The sequence below is a fragment of the Gastrolobium bilobum genome, unplaced genomic scaffold (assembly GCF_033153095.1).
Source record: "Gastrolobium bilobum isolate Gb01-03AN ecotype WA unplaced genomic scaffold, APGP_CSIRO_Gbil_v1 utg9713, whole genome shotgun sequence".
Classification (NCBI taxonomy): Eukaryota; Viridiplantae; Streptophyta; class Magnoliopsida; order Fabales; family Fabaceae; genus Gastrolobium; species Gastrolobium bilobum.
The window spans coordinates 23,572-47,716 of record NW_026899389.1 but is presented as its reverse complement, the minus strand read 5'-3'; the positions used below and the strand labels follow the sequence as shown (position 1 = coordinate 47,716).

The window sequence follows — 24,145 nt, the reverse complement described above, 5'->3', positions numbered from 1 at the left end:
CCTATCCAGCTTTTCTAGCACCTCCGGTTGCCCATTCTTTGCCTTCCACGCAGAATATGGATGAGTGATGGCAATCCGGATTCTTTCTGCAATATCAAGCATGTCCTCCCAGCAAAGGCCTCTTCCTTCAGAAGGCTGCATCCTGTTGAATGTCTGCTGGAATTGGCAGCTCCTTCTCGGATCATATGTGGTTTGAAGGTAGCTCTCTATTATTGAAGCAGTAAAAGAGACTTCCTTTCCTTTCACCCAACTCTTCCTAGTCTCCGCCACAGTCTCCTTGTCAGCATTTGCACAAAACTCTTCTAATATTGTGCTAGAGCTTGGCTCAGGGAATCCCACCAATGTCTTCCACTTTATTCTCTCAATTGTTTGCCAGACTGGACAATCTCTATCCAGGAAATAGCTTATTGGCCTCTCTGAGATAATCTTCTTGGGCAGGAATCATTTGAAGTACCGGTCCTAGTTGTCAAGTGTCAGGAACCTGGTACTGTCAAACTGAGAAGATGAAGAAGCCCTGGGCCCCTTTGTACCAGAGGTGCTGCCAGTCTTCTTGCCACCTGGTCCGGTTCCCTTTTTGGTATTCTTAGCCTATTTACCCTGCACTGAGAAAAATTCCATAGATACTATTTGAATTAGCATAAAGTATAACCAGATAATCACAGTCTGAAATCATTCACCCAATTCCCAGATTTATCCCTTACAATCAGCAATTAATTGCAGTTTATAATATCTCAAATAAGCACAATCAGAATTATTGCATTATAGTTAGAACTAATCTATATTCATGTGATCTATCTAGCAAAATCCATCTTGGTGAGTTCTATTATTTAGACAATCAAAAGTGCATAAATCAAATTTAGAAATCTTTTGTTATATATATCAACAACCAAATCAGCCCTCAGTAACCAAATTAACCATTAACACACAAAGGATTATACCATATCAACAAAACAACTAGAAAGCATAGCAACTCAGATGCATTTTCCAAATAATCATATCAACATTGCAACTAAAGCCTAGTATCAAACACATGGTCTATATGGTTTAAATTTGATGCTTTCTCCATCATGCTATTCATATCATCCTATAGCCATAACCTTTCTCATTAATATATGTTCTTTGTGCTCATGTTAAGGCCTATTAACTATGTTCTAGGTTCCATTAACCCAATATCAGTTATTGAAGTTAAGTAATTTCAAACATATTCAGTTATTTATCTATCAGCAAGCCTGCACAGGTATATTTCCTTCAGAACAACACAGAATCGTGCCAATCATAGCCAACAGCCTCAAAGCATATATTCATAATCAATCATTTTACAAGCTTCAACCCAAATCAGTAACTCACATGTGATGGCAATCGAGCATGTAGCATGCATGAGTAAAACTTAGGTGTTCTAACACAGGCCAATTATCAAACATTTGATATGCATATTTAGAAATGGTTGTCATCCTCACAGCTTATACTCAGAATTTGCTCCACAAACAAAGTCAATTTGTCCAGTTACCAATTAAATATAGCCACAACATGTATAACAAAGAAGATGAGCAGAATTCAAACATGTGTTGCACATAAACATCAATTTATCTTCCAAGAAGTCATATAATTCTAGCAGTGCCCACAATATAAATGCCATGTATTATTGTCAAAAATCAATCAGCCATCATGAATTTTTCCGAACAATATGGATCGATTGACAACTAACCTTATCTCCAGCCATGGTTGGACTTAAAATTAAAGAACCTTAATTTCTTCAATAACAAAAAAAAAATTTGCATCCAAGGTGTATCGGCCGTTAGTGGAGAAGGTTTGAGGTAACCGGTTGGGTTTAATGTGGCTAGGTGGCTAGGCTTGGGGTGGTTAAAGAGAAGTTTGCGGCCGCGAAGGTGGTGTGGGTTTTTTTTCTATCGATGAGGGACCGAATGGAAGAGGGAAGGTTGAAGGAGACTAGTCTACGGTGGTTGGATTGGTGACTAAGATTGTGGTCACCGGTGATTTATGGTGTTCGAGGAGTGGTGGTGTTGTGAGTTTGGCTGTTAGATGGGAAAGAATGGTGAGGCGCGGTGGTGGTATATAGTGGTGTTAGGGTGGTGGTCAATTGTTTAGGGAAAGGGGTGAGAATGTGGTGGTGGTTCACGGTGGTTGGTGGTGGCTAGGGTTTTCACAGTGGTAGGTGGTCTGCGGCTGAGGATGGTGGTTTGATGAGTGAAAGAGATTGTTACCGATTTAGGGGAAAGGAAAGGGAGGTGGTTAGGGCTTCGAGTAGAGAGAGATGGAGAGATAAAGAGAGAGAAAGGAGTGGTGCGGCAGTGAGGGATTTGGAGCGGTGGTGGTGGGGAACCTTCGAGTTCACTGGTGGGAAAAGAAAAGGGAGAGAGAAAGAGAGAGAACGACTATATGAGGGGGGTTTAGAAAATTAGGGTTTTAATTTTAAAATTCTAATTTTGGGCTGGCGCTGACAGTGTGGAGTTCACGCTGTCAGCGCGGAACTCACTGTATATTTTGGACCCCTTGGCGCTGTCAGCGTGAATCTCACGTTGTTAGTGCGAGTCCTTCATGAGTTTCTGACGCTCATAGCATGCGATTCACGATGTGAGCGCGAAACTCACTGGAACTTTTTGATCAGTGGCGCTGAGAGCGTTATCCCCACGCTTATAGCATGGACTTTCTTGTGGAATTCTCACGCTGACAGCGCTATAATGGCGCTGAAAGCATGATACTTACTGTGGAGTTTTGTTTTCTGGCACTACTAGCGCGAGTATGGCGCTAGCAGCGCGAGTCTCCAGATTTATCTTTTTGCTTCTTATCACCAATTTTCACCATTATTTAATTTTTTTTTTCATATATCCTAACAATAAAATTGAATAAAGAAAATTAAATTTTTCTACTGGGTTGCCTCCGAATGAGCTCTTGTTTAACGTCACGAGCCTGACGTGAACAGTTTAAGACTCAGGTGAAGTCAGAGGGACATAAATCTTGTCCCGATTCACCTGTCCTCCATAGTATAGTTTCAGCCTACAACCATTAACTTTGAAAGGACTATCAGTGTCTATAGGAGAAATTTCTACTGTACCGTAAGGGTATACCTTTTTCACAACAAAAGGACCTGACCAGCGGGATTTGAGTTTACCTAGAAACAATCTCAGTCGAGAATTGTACAATAATACCTGTTATCCCGGCTCAAATTCCTTCGAAGTTATCTTCTTATCATGCCACCTCTTTGTCTTCTCTTTGTAGATCATGGCATTCTCATAAGCAGCTAACCTGAACTTATACAACTCATGTAATTGCAGTAATCGTTTTTCATTAGCTTTAGTTGGTTCAAAGTTCAGAAATTTAGTTGCCCAAATAGTTTTATGCTCTAGTTCAACAGGGAGATGACAGGACTTACCGTACACAAGTTGGAATGGTGACATACCTATGGGAGTCTTGAAGGCTGTTCTGTATGCCCAGAGTGCATCGTCAAGCTTCCTTGCCCAGTCCTTCCTAGTGTTGCTCACAGTCTTTTCCAGGATTCGCTTCAGCTCTCTGTTGGAAATCTCCACATGTCCGCTTGTCTGAGGATGATATGGTGTGGCAAATTTGTGTGTGACTCCATACTTTTTGAGAAGACCCTCGAATTGCTTGTTGCAGAAGTGGGTTCCTCTGTCACTGATGATGGCTCTTGGAACTCCAAATCGGGTGAAGATGTTTCTCTGTAGGAAGGCCACGACTACCTTAGCATCATTTGTCGATAGGGCTACTGCTTCCACCGATTTGGACACGTAGTCCACAGCAACCAAGATGTATTGGTTGGAATATGACACAGGGAAGGGTCCCACGAAGTCAATTCCCCATACATTGAAGACTTCTACTTCCAGTATGCAATTCAGCGGCATCTCGTCCTTTCGGGATATGTTTCCCGTCCTCTGACATCTGTCACACTTCTCTACGAACTTCTTCGAGTCTTTGAATATTGTGGACCGGTAAAACCCACTTTGTAGGACCTTCTGTGCAGTTCTATTTCCACCAAAGTGACCTCCGTAATTTGACGCGTGGCAATGCCAAAGAATCTTTGGGATCTCCATCTCAGCTGCACACCTGCGAATAATCCCGTCAGTACATTGAAAATATAAGTATGGGTTATCCCAGTAGTACCGCTTTGCATCATGTAGGAACTTCTTTTTCTGTTGCCATGTGAGTTCTTCAGGAATTGATCCTACAACTTTGTAATTCGCTAATTCTATGAACCATGGTCCGGATCGAATAACCATCACTTGTTCATCAGGGAAGGATTCTTTTATTTCAATCTCAGGTCCATCTTGCAGTTCTTTGTCTTGAATCCTTGACAAGTGATCTGCTACTTTGTTTTCAACTCCCTTCGTGTCTCGAATCTCCAGATCAAATTCTTGGAACAGAAGTATCCAACGCAGCAGCTGTGGCTTCGCATCCTGTTTACTCATGAGATACTTCAATGCAGAATGGTCAGTAAAAACAATAACTTTAGATCCTATCAAGTAAGGTCTAATTTACTTCAATGCATATACTACAACTAGCATTTCTTTTTCAGTTGTGGCATAATTTACTTGAGCCTCATTTAACATCTTACTAGCATAATATATGACATGTAATATCTTATCTTTACGCTGACCAAGTACTACTCCAATTGCGTATGCACTTGCATCACACATAAGCTCAAAAGGAAGGTTCCAATCAGGCACCATTAGGACAGGCGTTGTTGTCAGCTTTTCCTTCAGCAGACTAAAGGACTTCAGGCATTCTTCATCAAATTTAAACTCATTGTCCTTCACCAAGAGTTGACTCAATGGTTTTGCAATCTTGGAGAAATCCCTAATGAATTGTCTGTAAAAACCTGCATGGCCTAAGAGGCTTCTAACACCATTCACATTAGTAGGAGGGAGACACTTTTACCATAAAATGACACTTTTCCCAATGTAGAACTAAGTTTGTTTCTTGACAACGCCTCAATACTTTAACTAAATTTTCTAAGCATGAGTCAAAACAAGAACCAAAAATAAAAAAAGTCATCCATAAATACCTCCAATGATTTCTCTTGATCCTCTGGTTCAACAGGTATCTGGTTGTAGCCAGAATAACCGTCTAGGAAACAGTAATATGCATGTACGGACAACCGTTCTAGCATCTGATCAATGAAAGGGAGAGGAAAGTGATCCTTTCGTGTGGCATCGTTTAGTCTTCTGTAATCCACACACATCCTCCACCCAGTTATGGTTCTGGTGGGAATCAGTTCATTGCTCTCATTCTTGATCACTGTAACTCCGCCTTTCTTTGGCACTGTTTGGATAAGACTTACCCATGCAGTGTCTGAGATTGGGTATATCATGCTGGCATCAAGGAGTTTCACTACTTCCTTCCAAACTACCTCTTTCATAGTAGGATTGAGTCGTCACTGAGGTTGTCTCACAGGTTTGATGTCGTCTTCCATCAGTATTTTGTGAGTGCAGAAGGAAGGATAGATTCCTTTTACATCAGAGATGGACCAACCTATGGTTGTTTGGTGGTCTTTGAGCACTTTCATCAACTTGGTTTCTTCAATCTCAGATAACTCCTTATTGATGATGACAGGATACGTCTCTTCATCTCCTAAGAAAACGTATTTTAGATTAGATGGAAGCTCTTTTAACCCCACCTTTGGTGCTTCATTTAAGGTGTCTGACTCTTTCTTTTTCAACTCCTCTGTTGGAATTTCAGCATCTTCCTTCGGAGGGTTTTCATCAAAGAATTCCTTCTCTTCTTCAAGAGTCTGATCATCTTCCTTTTCAAGGAGGAGTGCTTCAAGAATGTCTACCCGGAAACAATCACCATTATCTTCTGCATGCTTCATAACCTTGAACACATCGATGGTGACTTTTTCGTTGTCCATTCTCAATTCCAGCTTTCTGTTTTCCACATCTATCATAACTCTTGTTGTAGTAAGGAATGGCCTACCCAACAAAAAAGGCATGTCTCCTTCTTCTTCCATGTCAAGGACTACGAAGTCAGCAGGGAAGATGAACTTGTCCACCTTGACAAGTATGTCTTCTATTACTCCGTTTGGTCTTCTCAACATTCTGTCAGCAAGTTGGAGCGATACTGTTGTCGCCTTTAACTCGGAAATTCCGAGAGACTTCATTACAGACATTGTCTTAAGGTTGATGCTTGCTCCAAGATCGCACAATGCCCGGCCAACATCAATGTTGCCTATCGCAATCAGGATGTTGAAACTCCCTGGATCTCGAAGCTTTCGTGGAAACTTTCTTTGAATTATGGCACTGCACTCCTCTGTGAGAGCCACTATTTCACATTCCTGCAACTTATGCTTTCTAGAAAAGAGTTCTTTCATAAACTTAGCATAGTTAGGCATGTTAGCTAAAGCTTCAGCAAAGGGAATATTAATTTGCAACTTTTTAAATATTTCTAAAAACCTGGCATGTTGTTGCTTCTGTGCTTGCCTTGACTTTATGGGATAAGGTGGTTTCTCAAAGCGAGAGAAATCACATTGCTTCTTTGGAGTCTCCGCATCTTTCTCCTTTGCTTCCTCGTTGTCTTCTTTTGTAGGTGTTTCCTCCTCTTTTTCTTTCTCCGGCTCAAGAACTGGTTCGTCTGCTTTCTTTTTCTGAACCGTATTCGGTTTTTCTTGAGGAGTGATGACAATTCCGCTTCTTGTAACAATTGACTTGCATTCTTCTCGCGGATTGATTGCTGTATTACTTGGAAACTAACCTTTAGTCCTTTCTTCTAGTTGTCTTGGCAGTTGGCCAATCTGATTTTCCAAGTTTCTGAGAGATGCATCCTGATTTTTATGATGAGCCCTTGTCTCATTCATGAATGTGTCAGTTGTCTTTGTCAATTGTATCAGCGCTCTCTCTAGTTCAGATATTGGAGTTTGTGGAATTGGAGGAGGTTGTAAATAATTGTTGGATTTGTAATCCAAACCTCCACCTTGAATTCTCCTTTGGTAGTTGTTTCCTGGAGCATTGTTCTGGTTTCTCTGAAAATTCGGCTGTGGTTTTGGTTCATACCAGACTCCATTAACTTGTACAACATCTATTCCTACCAATGTTGGGCAAACGTTAGTATCATGCTCACCTTTGCAATACTCACAGTTAACCGAGTCAACTTGAGCTGTAGAAAGTTGCAACTTGTCCAACTTTGCATTCAAACTAGCTATCTGTTGAGATAGGATCTTTTGTTCTGCAAGTGATGCATCATTGTTTCCCAACTGCAAGATTCCCCTTCTTGGTTGAACTGGTTGAATTGGTTTAACTGCCATTGATGTATTCTCAGTCCTTGCCATGAAGTCGATCAGCTCTAAAGTTTGAGCTGCTATCTTCTTTGCTATGGTCCCACCGGCTGCACCATTGACAACCATTTTGGAGTCTGGTGTCATTCCATTATAGAAGACTCTGACCTTCTTCCTGTCTGACAGATCATACGCGGGGCACGTTGTGATCAGTTCTTGGAATCTGGTCCAAGCTGCACATAGGTTTCTCCTGGTTGTTGAGTGAAGTTGGTGATTTCATTCACCAACTTGTTGTATTTCTCCCTGGAGAAGTGCTCTGCGAAGAATTTGGCTGCCAGCTCATCCCACGTTCTGATGTTGTTGGGGGCTTGTCTATCCAACCATCTGAGAGCTTTCCCTGTTACAGCAAAAGGGAACAGTTGGAGTCTAATTGAATCATCTGACACCCAGTTATGCTTGGTAGTGTCACAGATTCTCGGAAATCTGTCTATGAAATCATAGGGGTCTTCATAGTCTTCCCCGCCAAATGGATTTTTCTCCACTAGGGTTATCAATGCTGGCTGGATATCAAAATTATTGGCGTTGATTGGTGGTCAGATGATGCTAGAATTTGGCCTTGTAAACTGTGGAGCCAAATTTGAACGTGGAATTTGAATTTGGCCTCAAAACAGAATTCAAAAACAATTGAATTTAAAACAGAAAATTTAAAAACAATTAAATTTGAACGCATGCAAGAAAAGATCAAGAACGTTAAGAGAATATGGATTAAAAAATTTATAAAAAGGTTGTAGCCAGGATACACTTCACCTTCGATCATCTCTTATATTCCAATATTGTATTTTTTAATTAATTGATTGATTTGCTCAGATAATTCATTATTTTCCTATAAAATAGTTGAACCCTAATGTCTTAGTGATTTCAACCCTTTAACCCAATTAGAATTATAATGTCTCAGTAATCCCTCTTGAATTAAGCATTAAGCAATTGAATTATGAGTCTGCAATCTATGTAAGCCTATGTCTAGATCATACACAAATTGTTATTCTTCCCTTGTCCAGACTAAAATCCCAATATGTCTATTGCGTGTTCTAACCCTCAAAGCCCTATAATTAGAGTGGCCAATTCCAATCAGGATATGGCAAAATTAACACAGGTAGAATAACACAAACTAACTAATTAAATTATAAAAACAATACAGAAAATATAAAGGATTCACATCGGGTCTGTGATCCCAACAACAAAAAGAAATTAGCCAGACATATTCATGTCTGACTTAAAAAAATTAAAAGAATAGAAATTGTTCATAAACTAAGAAGAAGAAAAAAAGAAGAATAAAAACTCAATGGTCTTCAGCCTTCAACTCCGGTGGAATCCTGATCTCCAGCGCGAGTCTCCAAGAATTCTCTCAATTCTCTAATCCTCACAATTCTCTCCACCCAAAGATGATTGTCTCTGGGAGTCTAAGCCTCTATTTATAGACTTTGTGTCTTGCTCAGATATCTTAATTAAATCTTCGTCGCAAATCTCAATCAAACCTTTCTCTGATTTAGAATAGGATTTACTACTGATTTGTCTGCACCTCCCACGCTACTAGCGTGATTACCACGCTGTCAGCGTGGGAGTTCTGTTAACAAGACTGGGAGTTCGCGCTACTAGCATGGTTACCACGCTGTGAGCGTGGGATGCAAGAATGTCTGGCGCCACTAGCGTGAGATTCACGTTGTGAGAGTGGATGCCTCTGGAAGAAAAAGTTCTTTTAGCGCTACTAGCGCCACACCCACGCTGACGGGCTTCAGTTTTCTTGCTTCCAATTTGGCTCCATTTTTTCTGTTTTCCTACAAAATCAATAGAAAATCAGTTGTACGATCTCTGATTGAGATTTATCAAATTAACAACAAATATTGCCCTTTTTATTCAAGAATAATCAATATTCTTTCTCTTTTTGGCTTAGATTTACACATATGCTGAAGGCATATCACCTTACCTTCGCCATGGCTCGTGGTGGCCAAAATCGCACTTCAGGCTCCACCACCAATGGCTCCAACATCAATCTTTCCTCTATGATTTCAATGGACGATACATCTTGCCCCTTTTTTCTTCATAGTGGTGATCATCTAGGCATTGTTTTTTGGTTCTCATACTCTTACTGGGTCTAATTTCAACTCCTGGAGTAGAGCGATGGTGATTGCTTTGACTACCAAGAACAAAGCCTGTTTTGTGGATGGTACTCTGCTTCGTCCTCCAGATGATGATTTGCTTTTTACCTCTTGGACTCGATGCAACTCAATGGTCATCTCTTGGATACTTAACTTTGTTTCCCGGGAGATTGCTGACAGTCTCATATATTTCACCACTGTTTATGACCTTTGGTCTGATTTACACACGTGATTTCATCAGGCAAACTGTCCTCGTATTTTTCAGTTGCGCCAGCAGATTTCTTCTCTCTGTCAAGGGGCTCTTGATGTTAATACTTACTACACTCGGCTCAAAATCCTTTGGCTTTTTGGCATGATTGCATTTTAACTGTTGTTTATGTTATAAATCTCACCCATTCTCCTCTTTTACACAATAAAACTCCTTTTAAATTATTTTCTCACAAACCTCCCCAATATTCTCACTTAAGGGTTTTTGGTTGTCTTTGTCATCCAACTACACTGTCTAGAGGCCGCACTAAATTTTCTCTTATGGCCCTTCCAACTGTTTTTCTTGGTTACCTCCGGGTTATAAGGGTTACAAGGTTCTTGACCTTCAATCTAATCGGATTTTTATTTCTAGGGATTTCATTTTTTATGAGAACATTTTTCCTTTTGCTTCTTCCTCTACTTCTTCTACCCCTATACCTTCCACACCTATATTTTCATCACCTCTCACTACTGAAGCACAACCTCCCTCTTCTGCTCGCCCTGTCTGTCACCACAGGCCACCATTCATCTGTCTGACTATATTTGCTCTTCCTCCACTCACCAGCCTTTGGCTAATTACTTATCCTACACCAGAATTTCATCCATACACCATGCTTTCATCAATGCCTTATCCTTACACCCTAAGCCTTCTTCCTATGCTAAGGCTTCTAAGTTACTTCAGTGGCGTGATGCCATGGCTATTGAATTATTAGCACTAGAGCAAAATCAAACTTGGGAGATTATGTCCCTTCCACCAGGTAAGCAACCGAGTGGTTGCAAATGGGTTTATCGGGTGAAGTTACGGTCCGATGGTTCCCTTGAATGATGTAAGGCCCGTCTTGTTGCCAAAGGGTTTACCCAGCAAGAGGGCATTGATTTTTTTAATACTTTTTCTCTGGTTGCTAAAATTACTATTGTGCGTGTTTTACTTGCTCTTGCTGCTGTTTTTAATTGGTCTCTCACCCAGCTTGATGTTAATAATGCATTGTTGCATGGCAACCCTGAGGAGGAAGTGTACATGCAGTTGCCTCCTGGTTATTCCATTCAGGGGGAATCTTTTCCTCCTAATGCAGTTTACAAGCGTACAAAGTCTTTATATGGCCTGAAGCAAGCTTCAAGGCAATGGTTTGCTAAGTTCTCTACTACACTTCTTTCACTTGGATTCATTCAATCTTCATCTTATCACTTTTTATTTACCCGACTGATCAATGGCTCTTTCATGGCTTTGTTAGTGTATGTAGATGACATTCTTATAGCTTCTAATGATGCTTCTGCTGTTGCACAATTAAGTTTTGATCTGGATAGCAAATTTAACCTTAAGAATCTTGGTTCTCTCAAGTATTTTCTAGGTCCTGAAGTGGCCCGGTCTTCTCGAGGTATCTTCCTCTGTCAGCGTTAATATGCTCTTCGAATCTTACAAGATTCTGGTTATCTTGGTTGCAAACCAAAGTCCACTCCTATGGCACCCAATTTGCATCTGTCTCATTTGCCAGAGATTTCGGATCCAATTCCTTAATTTCCAGAAAATTAAATCCTAAGTACTCAATAGTACTCAATGAAAGTTGGCTAGACTTAAGTGTGAAAATCTTGACAAACAAATTGAATTAGAGATGCTTCACAGAGTTCAAATACAAACTGACTCAGTTTAACATCCTTGAGCAACTTCTCCACCTAATCCTAAGGGAGATTTAGCCCATAATGAGAAAATAAAATGTGAACATAAGTGAATCTAATATACACAATATACACAAATTCAGAAACTACAAAGAGTTGCAGCTGTAACAAGATTAACACAATTAAACAAAGCAAACATATATAGGAAGATTCATACGAGTTCAGCTTCTAGCAGCCACAAGTTCTTGCTGGAAAAAATAATAACAATTTCCTTTTCCATGAACCTATTACGAAAGGTTAAACTTGTAACGCCTTAAAAAAATATAAAATAATAATAAAAAACAATAATATATTTGAAAATGAAATTTTTTAAAATATGGAATCTCTGAAAATAAAAATTTCTTTGAAAAAAATTGCATGTTTGATCAAAGTAATCATGAAACTTAAGAATTTTATTAAAGTAATGAATAGTTTAAATTTTTATTAAAGTAATGGTTAAATTCATTATATTTTTATAAAAGTAATTATTAGATTCTTTAGATTTTTATATATAAAAAAAGGCGACTTGAAAGTCTATATAAACCAACCCCCTTAAGAAACCCATGCATTAGAGAAGAGAGAGAGAGAGAGAGAGTGAGAGAGAGAGAGAGAGAGAGAGAAAAGAAAGAAGGAGAAAGGAAGAGAAATGTAATATTGGGAGAGAACTTCATTCTCCTAGTTTCACTTTTCTTCATCTATTTGTAAAGTTAGTATTTCTGAAATTATTTCTTTAAAAGTTGTGAAGGTGTTGTGATTCTGGTGAACCATTTTCTTACAAATTTCGTTAATTCTTTTATTTTAGTTTTTATCTTTGATTTTATCTTCCATATTCTTTGATTTTGTGAATTTGATGGATTTATTCATATTAGTTATGAAAATGATCTTGAATTAAGACTATAAAACTAAGGAATTTCTTTGGTACCAAAAGAATATTAAGAGAATATGTAATCTTTAACCTAATAATTTTGATGTGAGCTGACCCACAAAGGTTTGGGTTCAAATAGTAATATGGTAAGGGACTCCTTATTTGGCTTAAGCTCCACCAATCAGAATCTTTCACATGCAGAAACCAACAGAGGTTTGGGCTATAGTAGTTTCAGTTAAACATTACATGTTCTTTTCTGTGTTTATTATTTCTATTGTTATTTTCTTATTGTAAACATATTTTGAGAGAATGATATTTTTCGTAAAAGTGGTTGGACTGGTTATAGTTTGAAAATCCCAATATTACTGAGATTTATCTCATGTGTTTTTATATTTATGCTAACCTTTCCAGAAATTAAGCATGCTCAGTATATATATCCTTGGAGAATGATATAGCACCATGATTAAAGACTTTGAGGACAGTACGGAGTTTAGAGTGATTTTGTATACCCATGGAGTAACTTTAATTTTCTACCCCGATAGAGTAGAAATGTTTCCTTTCACGTTAGATAATGATATAATCTAGTCTATTGCAGATGTCCTAGTGAAGTTGACTTATTGTTTAATGTATAATTAAATTTTAAGGTGTTTTGACATATACCTTTTTTTATAACCGCTACTTTAGAATCTCATATTCTTTATTATGTTATAATTCTTATTCTTTTATTTAAGATATGATTTAAGAAGTAATGTGATATCCTCTATGCTAGCTAGTTATAGATGATGTTACATTTTATGGTATCATAGCACAACAGTTCAGGTACACAAAAGACTTAAACTATATGTTGTTTGGTATTCTATCATAGGTCATGCATATTTTGAATTATTTAGTATTGAGCCTGGTCAACTCATTATCATGAAACAACATATGTAGATCTATGGCAAATACAAGGAAAATATCTTCGACTTCTAAACCAGAAGTTAACCTAGTAACTGATGCATTTACCTGGGTAGCAGAAGATCTTAGAGAATAGACTATGAAAAATATAACATCTCGCATATTTGAAATACATTATTAATTATTGAATTGAGGATTAGAGGGTTTATTCAGTGAAAATTCTGAAATTCGAGTGAAAATACATACGAAGAGTAAAAGGATAATTTGGCAAATACGTAACCCTAACCTGTGGAATGGTAAACTTAGACATTATTTGATTAAAATAATGATGGATTTGGATTCAGAATGAAATTTGGAGTGGATAGGCAATTTTCTGAAAAACTGATGAATAGTAATTTTTACAAGATAAAATACTACAATATAATTCTACTAAGAAATTTAGAAATGAGATTACTATTTAGGATTAGATATATGTTGAAAGAGGTGTTTAGAATAAAGAAAAATTATTATTGGAATGGTTTGGTGAATTTTGATGGTTCTTGGAAAAAAATACAATTAGTGTAGGCATAAAGGCAAAAATGGAATTATGCAAAAATTGCCTAGAATTTTGAAATAATACAATGTGACATTATTAAACTATAGTTATGAATCTTAAATTAGAAAAATATATCTAAGTCTTGAAATTATTCAAGATTTCAAGAAGGATAAATATGTAAATTGAATTTTAGATATTTTGTAACTTAACCTAAAAAGTCAAAATTGGTGGCTAAGCCTTATTGGTCTTGAAATCAGCCCATTTAGGCTTCTCTTCTTCATTCTTCTCTAGTCATGGTCGAACCTCCATAGCCTAGTGAGCTTGGATTTGCAACTTTCCATTTATTCATCAAATCAAGAAATTTTCAACATGAAAAATGTTAGAAATTCTTTGGTCAAAACCCTACAAAGAAATCCTTGAGAAAGTAAGTGAGTGAAGAGATCAAGGAACTCGAAGGTGGCAGTTTTGTGATGTGAGAATGGCCATTGTTGGTGGTTTGAGTTGCTTGGAAGCTTATATTTTACTCTCTTGAAGCCTAGGAATTCATTGGTGGTAAGATTTCTCAATTTCACCTAGTCTTTCTTGTGGATCAAAATTTGAAGACATAATGGATGCGTATGTTGGTGGGTATGGTTAGAGAGGTTTAATGACTATATTGCTTTGGAATTTAATGTTTGTATGGATAAATAATTGGTAAAGATCCAATAAAAATTAAGTGATTTTCGTGAGAATAATTGGACAAATTTTCAAAGATAAAAAATTGATGACTTATGAATGAAGTTATTGATGGATGGTGTAAATGGATTGGTGGTTGTTTGAATCATAAATGATGAAGTTAAATAAGAGTTTAATACATTGAATTATTGGAAAACTCCCTCAACACTCGCCGTTCATACCTTCGACCATGAGAATAAATTTTAGGGGAAAATATGATAAATTGTATTGTGGCTTTATTATAGATGTGTTGATAGGTTGATGACTTGGTTGATGAGGTTAAACAATGATTGGAAAGTAGAATTCATGAAAAATCTTCCTTGGATTCTTTAAATGTACCCTCAGCCTTTTAAGGAAAAATTGGGGAATGATGTGATCATTGATAATGTGAGGTATTAGTTGAGTGTCATGGTGTTGTGGAGGGTTATTAAAGTGGTGAAATTGGTTAGAAAGAATTAAGGACACAATGAGGCATTTTATAGCATTGGAACTGTGGTCTATGTGTGTGTGTGTGAAGGGTTATTATTTTGTAATTTTCTTGTGTTTTATCAAGCATGTGTATTTATCATTATGTGTATGATCGATATAGGTTGCTTTCCTCAGATCCGATTGTAGTGGATTGAGCTTATCCTTTTGTTTGCTCCACCATGTCCACTGGGGATGGGTTGAATTTGTGCCCTATGATAATATTTAATAAAGTATGTCCATGCATTGAACATGTTGTGTGCAATATGTATATTTTTATAAGGCTTGATTGCCTTCGAAGCATGGTTGCTTGTGATGCCTGATTGCCCGTGAGGCCTGATTGGCTATTCTCTTATCAGTAGAAAATTGGGGGGAATTCCACCGGATAAGACTCTTTGTGGGGGTTCCGATAGGAATTCCACTACATGATTGAAGGATTTTGTGTATGTAAATATTGATGTATGTAATGGAAGAGAAATATGTCTATTTTAGATAATGATGTTGTATGATTATAATGGATGATATTTGGACAGTGTGTATGAACTAGAAATGATGACGAGTGAATAGGTTGAAATGGATTAGTGTGATTTCCTCCTAGAGTAGCTATTAATACAAATAACATAAACTCTGTTATAGCCATTTCTGTACATTCAATGTACTCTACGGATAGAGGAATACATAGAGTTGAACATAGTCAAATAAGAAATTGAAAGATTTCGTTGAAATTGTTCGTTTGGAAATTTCCTGAAAAGCTAATCATAGGTTCTTCTCTCCATCGGAACAATAAGGTCGTTATGCTCATTACTAAACTTCTCTTTTTTATCAGAGGTTGAATCGATCATCAGAAGAAGAATTAGGTCAAAAATGAATCAATGATAATAAAAAAGATTCTTTTTTATTCTTTAATCCCTTCCTTAGACTTTTTATTTACAGATCCTGATATGAATCTGATAATGTGTAAATGGTAAATTAATTAAGTTGTGGATGAGGTCTTGAGGTTTAAGTAATGATATAAATTGATGGATATTGTTGGGTTGTAAGATCACTAAGGAATGTTGATTCTTTGTGTGCCACCCTATGGTCAATTATGTATCCTTTTTGAGTATTGGAACACACTTGAGTAAAGTGGGAAAAGTTAATATAATAAAGGAGATGTTGTCAAATTTTCTCGTAAAACAATGTGATTTTACCTTAACTTTGGGAGGCCATATCTCTCTCCACATTGGTCCAATTAAAGCATACCATACCTCATTTTAAAATTTAGGATGTCCCCTTTATTTTCATAAAATTTGGTATCATTTGAAGTTGTAGAAACTATCCAGGTTTTGAATTGAGGGGGGACTGCCCTGTTCCACGCTATATGTTACAACTTCTGTCTACCTTTTTGTAAAATTCATATCTCTGTCATTTCTTATCCAAATTAGGCTTATGATATATAAAATTAAAGTTTAAGGTGTCTAATATAACATACAAAAATTTGGGAGCAAAAAGATGAATGGAACAACTGCAGTTTCAGAGATAGTGAGGAATGTTAGTGAACCTAACAATGCAGTGTTGACATTTTTAAGAAATTAACTTACGACTAGGATACCCGGAGTTATATACCTCGTTGAAAAGCTAGGAGAGTGTACTTTAATATACCAAAAGATGGGAATTTATGAACAAGTAGTCCATTTGCAATTTTGGAAAAACTGAGAGTACCTCTAGTTTATAAAACGTCAAATTGTGTATTTGTGCTTTGTTGGTTTATGGAAACCACTTAGCAGCTTTGAATAGACATTGTATCATATTAAGAAATAATATTTATGATTCCGCAATAGTTTTGAGTTATGATCACAGTTGCAAATTGTTAACACAGATGTTTTAAAGTGCAAGAATTATTGTGAACGGTATTAAAAAGCAAAAAGTTGTCCCGTATTTTTAAATGAACTGTTACGATTGTAACTACGCTTAATATCATAATTGATGATAACATACCGGTGTACAATGGGCTGTTACAGTAAATATCTAAGTAGAAATATTTGAGATCTAAATCTGAACTAGGATAAATACCAATTTTTGCATGTTCTAGACATAGACCTGCAGGAGTTGCAAACTCATGAGATTCATTGTGCATAAAGCTTAATCTAAAAGGGGCTTCTAAGAAATTATGATTCTAATTAGGTTAAAGGGTTAAATAATTAAGATATTAGGGATTTAACCAATTATCATTTAGATGATGAATTGTTTGGTAACAATAGAGTTTGAACTTTATTGAATTAATTTAATTCACTTAAAGGGGATCAGAGGTGAAGTAAACCCTAACTATATTTTTATTCTTAATTTTGAAACTCATCTTTTTAATCAATTTCTTGATTTGCATTTTTACTTGATTTTTAATTAGATATTGAAAACTTGTTCAAACTACTTTTGAATTGTCTAACTTAGATAAAAGCGGTGAATTATTGCTTGAATTTAGTCCTCGTGGGAACGATACTCACTCATCACTTTATTTGGAAAAGACTGGTATATTTTTTGTGTTCGCAACATCTAACATAAGATTCTGCTATAATTGTACTCTATGATTCTGGGAGTATCCATTTTCATCTCCCTATCTTCTGCTCAAAAATTAATGTTATAAATTTTCATTCTACCTTCTCATCTTGATGTTTTTCTTCCTACTAGGAAAAAGATAACCACATTCCAAGTCTGTAAGAATTGTCATCTTCAAAGTGAAGGAAAGTTATTTGAGATAGATTTAGTTTATCTGCCTATGATTGACATAGATGTGTTTCTTGGCATGAATTAGTTAACTGTCAATTGTGTGGTTTTTAGGCAATTGAACAAAGTTATCCAGTTTTTTTTTTTTTAGAAAGTATGTCTAAATTTTGAGGACAAAAATTTATTTAGAATAAGAGAATTGTAACACCTTAAAAAACATATAAATAATAATAAAATAACAATAATATATTTGAAAATAGAATCTTTGAAAATAAAAATATCTTTGAAAAATGGCATCTTTGATCAAAGTAATCGTGAAACTTAATATTTTAATTTAAGTAATGATTAGTTTAGATTTTTATTGAAGTAATGATTAAATTTCTTAGAATTTTATAAAAGTAATGATTAGATTCTTTATATCTTTATATATAAAAAGGGCCACTTTAAAGTCTATACAAACCAACCTCCCTTAAGATACCCATGCATAAGAGAAAAAAGAGAGAAAGATATATGTAATATTAGGAGAGAACCTCATTCGCCTAGTTTCACTTTTCTTCATCTATTTCTTAAGTTGGTATTTCAGAAGTTATTTCTTAAAAAGTTGTGAAAGTGTCGTTATTAAGGCAAACAATTTTCTTACAGATTTCTTTAATTCTTTTATTTTAATTTCTATCTTTGATTTTATCTTCTATCTTCTTGTTTTTATCTTCTAAAACTTTGATTTTGTGGATTTAATGGATTTATTCATATCAGTTATAAGAATGATCTTGAATCAAGACTATAGAACTAAGGAATTCCTTTGGTACAAAATGAATATTAACGAAATATGTAATCTTAACTGAATGATTCTGAAGAGGAATTGCCCATGAAGGTTTGGGTTCAAACGACAATATGGTAAGAGACGCGCCTTACTTGGGTTGAGCTCCGTCAATCAAAGCCTTTCACATGCAGAAACCCACAAAGGTTTGGCCTTTAGTAGTTTCAGTTAAACATTACACGTTCTTTTCTATGTTTACTATTTCTATTATTATTTTCTTATTGTAAACATGTTTTGAGAAAATGATATTTTTCGTTAAAGCGGCTGGACTTGTTATAGTTTAAAAACTCCAATATTACTGAGATTTATCTCACGTGTGTTTATATTTATGCTAACCTTTTCAGAAAGTAAGCATGCCTAGAATGTATATCCTTGGAGTAGGATGAAGCACCATGATTAAAGATTTTTAAGACAATAAAAAAGTCAGAGTGATTTTGTGTACCCGTCGAATGACTTTAATTTTCTACCTCGATAGAGTAGAAATGTTTTCTTTCAGTTTAGATAGTGATGTAATCTAATATATTCCAGATGTACTAGTGAACTTGACTTATTGTTTAATGTATAATTAAATTTTAAGGGTGTTTTGACGTATGCCTTCTTTTATAACCATTGCTTTAGAATCTCAAATTCTTTATTATTTTATAATTCTTATTCTTTTATTTAAGATATAATTTAAGAAGTAATATGATATCCTCTATGCTAGCTAGTTATAAAGGATGTTACAGAACTCAAGCAAAAAAATTGTTCCAACAATAATTATACAAGAAACAAAGTCAATGCAATAAAAAGCAATTATAATATGGAAAACCTCCTCAGTATGAGGAGTAAAATCCATAGAACCATTTTTAAGTCAACTCAAGTTCTTCACTATAAACAACATTGAGAATCCAGGTTATCCAACAACATCTACAAACAACTAGAGCACCAAAAAACAACGTGAACACAAGTTGTACCAAAAGACAAGAGGTATTCACACAAACACAGCTTCTATTCGAAATTATTTTCTACCACAAGAAAAATGTCAATGTTGATACAAAATAACTTTGGTATCAAAAGTTTTGTACCTAATAACATTGTTTTCCTGTATGATTGTCTTTATGATAAACGATGTTGCTTTTTATCCCCTTTAATGAAGGTAACACTCCAAAAAAATTAAATAATATTGAAGTTGCTGATGACTAGCAAGTCTCAGAAAAATGATAAGCTTACTTTTTGAAATTGAAAGATTATGGTTCAAATAGAGGAATGAATTTCTTTGTTAAATATACAAAAATAAAATTTTGCACGAGGGAATGTATACCTGTTCGATCCTAGGAGTTCGATCATAGGAAATAGACCCGTCAACCAGCTTTCTCTATAAAGGATCAACTGAAAAACACACGGGAAGCAAAAGTCATTGGTTTTGTACATTTGTTAATGAAAACAAAGACAAACATAAACATCAGAAAGGACGTAGTTCTATATTTACGAGTCGTCCAAACTTTTTATAAAACATATCATTACCGACCCAAACAAAGTGACAATGATGTGTGAGTGGCCCACTTAAGAAACCAAATGACCATATGTTGCACCGACACCGACACAGAACACGAGATACAACACGATACTCCGACACATTAATTCTAAAAAATGTTAAATTTTGACACGTTAGGATACATTTTGATATTATATAATATTTTTAATTTATGTAGTGTATATTATATTTAATATTCAATAATTTAACAAAAAAGATAAAGCTAAACTTATAATACCCATCAATTTTGCAAAGGAACATAAGATATCCTAAATGTTTATATTAAACTCAATAAAATAGTAATAGTAATCCAACGAATCTAATAGTTGGAACTCAAAATGTAACGCAACATAACTTTTTTTGAGTTTTTGCAACGAGTATTGGAGTGTCAGGAAGTGTCGGAGTGTCGGTGAGTGTCGGACATGACACGTCAGGAATTTTGAAGTGTCGGTGCTGTTATGGACCCACATAAGGGGCTTATTGAATGACAGGCCCAATAACGGGCAATCCAAGATTTAGATCAAGTGTAATTATGGATAGTATCCATCAAGGATACTAATCCTAATACGACAGCGTAGCAGACAGACCTGGGCCCTCATCAGAGATTCTAAAGGTCCATATCATGTTACTCACAGGTAACCTCTATAAATAAAAGGTAAACTCTAAAGGTACGTTACGCTATCTCTCACACTTACTGTTATGTTGTCACTGTGCGCACACACACACCCTTTAGCAAAGTCGTTACTTGTTTACTATGCACAATGATTTGTTTGACTCAAGGGTATCTCCTTTATAGATACCTTGAAGAGGGCACTAGATCCAAGATCAATATACCAGTCCATTGGACTGGAAATCTCTATCTCCTAGACAGAACATTGTTGTTGTCTATGGGGATTCATCTTTGAATTTGATATTCTCACAATCCTGAACGAAGATGGCAGTCCATACAATGAGTAATAGCCAACAGCCACACCCTCAGAATCATCTGCTGGATCCAGTATTGGAAGAGGTGAATCGACCTCAAAACCAGCCTGAGAATGAGGTGGATTAGGATCATGTTCATGTCAGTGAGGATGTATCAGATACAGCCTCCACCCCAGCACCCCGCGATCGAGTTGCAGCTCCAGCTCTAAATAATCCCCTCTAACATCCTGGGGATATTGCTGCTCGCGTTGCCCAATCTGCAGATCCTGATTCTAGACTTACCCAAAATGCGGTCGCCGTAATTTTACGGAGAATGAAGGAGATAGAGAATCATAATAACCTCCATTGGCAAGATTTCCAGAGGATGCAGGAAGAAAATACTAGGAGAATACAGGGTTTGGAACAACGCTTAATGGGGATGACAGGGCTTGGAGTGAGAAACAACCAAGGCCGAGATGCTAATGGCCGAGAAGGAAACCACAACCCGGATCATCAAAATCGGGTTACTGAGGTAGAAAACCAAGGAATGCCCAATCCTGGGATTACATCGGGTACGAACCCGAGAAACAATGTAAGGCCCAATCTTGGGAGTACGTTGGGTCCAAACCCAGAGAACATCGGAATGGGTGAACAGAATGCCAATGCGCAAACTTTGACCCAGAATGCTTCGACAGGAGAAAACGGGCAGAGAAACTGGGATGATACACATCCAAACTGAGATGCCCAAACCATCAGAGGACACGTGGAACCCGGTGGTTACAAGAGGAAGTACAGTAGGGGGCAGTACAATAACAGCCCCTTTACTGGTGAAATATTGAATGCTCCTTTCCCGAAAGATTTCGATTCGGCACGCTTGCCGAAATATTATGAAAGTCAGGACCCATATGTCCACATAGATGCATTTGATACAGACATGTATATCCGAGGAATTGATGAGCCCCTCATATATCAGATATTCGCCATAACTCTGACTGGGGCAGCACAGGCATGTTTCTCAACCCTACCTGCCAACTCTATTAGTTCCTTCGAGGAATTCGGAGAGAAATTTCTGCTGAATTTTGCACCAAGCAAAAAACACCCAAAGTCTGAGTTCGCCCTAGGAAAGATATGACAGCAACCCGAAAAACTCTCCAGAGGTATCTTAACAGGTTTAAAGATGCTGCCTTGCAGGTGCCGGGTTTACAAGAGAATGTCCACGTCCACCTCATTGTGGTTGGCCTGGATGGATCATCTAGACTAGCCAAGTCGGTCTACAAAGACCCTGTGAGGACGTTGGAGGAGTTCAGAACTCGTTCCAAGAAATACTTGGAACTCGAACGAATGGAGATAGCAAATGCGCTATCAGAGCAAGGTAAAAGAGCAAGCCCAAGAAGAAGGAGTCTGGCCCCAAGAGAAAAGGAACGACCTGGTAATAAAAAGAAAGATTCCAGAAGCAGGATCCTGGATGATAGAGACCGGGTTGGAATATATGAGAAGTATACACCGTTGAATGCCTCACGCTCTCAAATTTGGAGGGAAGTGGCAATGACGGAGATGAAGAAAGTATATAGACCTCGGCCCATATTTGATAGAGGAGATTTGGATAAGTCCAAGTACTGCGTCTTCCATGATGGACCGGGTCACAACACTGATCAATGCTAGAGAGGGGAAACTACGCCAGTATATGATCAAAACTACGCTAGTATGTGATCAAAACTACGCCAGTATGTGATCAAAACTCAGGGTGCCAAAAACAACAAAAGAAAGTCTGGAAATCGGAAGAAGAGCAAGAGTCTGGTCCATGAGAAGAAAAAGAAAGAGGAAAGGAACCAGAAAGATTATTCCAATAACGATGAATTCCCGGAAGCCGAATTCGATTGTAATATGATCAATGGAGCTCTGGGAGGAGGAGGAGACATTGTAAGTGCTAGGCGAAAGTACCTAAAAGAAGTGTTATCGATCCGGGATCATCCTAAATTTAAGGAGGACCCCAGTAAACCAGGCCCTCCTCTGCTCTGTTTCACAAAGGAATATATGCAAGGTGTTTTGCCAGGGCATTTAGATGGGTTGGTCGTCATCGGAACCCTGGTGAATTACCGGGTTAAAAAGATCTTCATAGATGTTGGAAGCAGTGCCGACATTATACTATGGGGTGCCTTCAAAAAGATGAACCTTGATAAGGACGACCTCAAATCTTGCAAGACAACCTTGATAGCTTTTAATGGAGAAAACACACCTCCTAAAGGCTATATTGATCTTAGGTTGACCCTGGGAACGAAGGAAGCTTTCAAATCAGAACGAGTGAGATTCATAGTCGCTGACTTTCCGTCAGAAAGCAATATCATTCTAGGGAGACCAACCATACACAAATGGGACATGCTGGTATCCACAAAGCATCAAAAGATAAAGATGGTAAGCAGCAAGAATGAAATCATTACCATCAGTGGCGATAAAAAAGAATCCAGAAAATGCTACTTTGAAACAGTCAAAAGGAATGAAGGTGGACATTTGAGTCCACCCCAGATACGTCTAGGGGATAAAGCCGGCAAGAAGGAAATTCCTCATCATTCAGGAAAACTCGTCAATGTGGTTGAGCTGGATATGAGAAAAGAAGCAATCCCCATGCCAGAATCATATGGGGAATTGGAAGACCTTGTTTTGGGAAAAGAACCTGGTCAATTTACCCGTATTGGTAAGATCATAGATCCCCACATCAAGGAAGAATTAGCCGGGTTTCTCAAATGCAACACGGATGTCTTTGCGTGGAAGTCATCCGAGATTCCCGGCATAGATCCAACCTTTTGCTGCCACAAGTTGGCGGTTTACCCTGGATCAACACCAGTTTCGCAGAAGAAAAGGAAGTTGGGGCCAGAAAGAAAATAAGTTCTGGAGGAACACATGAAGGAGTTGCTGGATGCCGGATTTATTCGTGAGATACAATATACGAATTGGCTTGCCAACGTTGTTATGGTGAAAAAAATCAACAGAAAATGGAGAGTCTGCACTAATTACACGGATCTGAATAAAGTGTGCCCGAAAGATTCTTACCCTATGCCCAACATAGATCAGCTAGTAGATAACTCAGCTGGATTCCAACTGCTATCCTTCATGGATGCATATTCGGGTTATAACCAGATCCCGATATATCCTGAAGATCAAGAGAAAACTGCCTTTATTGCTGAAAAGACCAATTACTGTTATAATGTAATGCCTTTTGGGCTCGAAAACTCTGGAGCAACGTACCAGAGGATGATGAACAAGGTGTTTGAGGATCAACTAGGCAAGAACGTAGAAGTATACATTGATGATATGATCGTTAAGTCATTTGACTTGACAAACCATGTCCGAGATCTGGAGCAGACATTCCAAAAGCTTAGGAAATACCGCATTCGACAGAACCCGGTAAAATGCGCGTTTGGAGTCTTGGCAGGGAAATTT

The 24,145-nt window shown here is 37.2% G+C and overlaps 1 protein-coding gene across 1 annotated transcript; it reads left to right on the top strand.

The window, feature by feature from the left end:
- Nucleotides 1-21,835: 21,835 nt before the first annotated feature.
- On the top strand, nucleotides 21,836-23,590 carry LOC133290149 (uncharacterized). Its single transcript, XM_061488204.1, has 2 exons — nucleotides 21,836-22,270; nucleotides 22,451-23,590. The coding sequence occupies exons 1-2, from the start codon at nucleotides 21,836-21,838 to the stop codon at nucleotides 23,588-23,590; spliced, it is 1,575 nt and encodes a 524-aa protein (XP_061344188.1).
- Nucleotides 23,591-24,145: the final 555 nt, after the last annotated feature.

Bases quoted from the DNA above. Each gene is read 5' to 3' on its own strand.
- LOC133290149 (XM_061488204.1), top strand. From the start codon at position 21,836: ATGACAGCAACCCGAAAAACTCTCCAGAGGTATCTTAACAGGTTTAAA. The intron at 22,271-22,450 runs GTATATAGACCT...ATCAAAACTCAG, and splicing joins CAATGACGGAGATGAAGAAA to GGTGCCAAAAACAACAAAAG.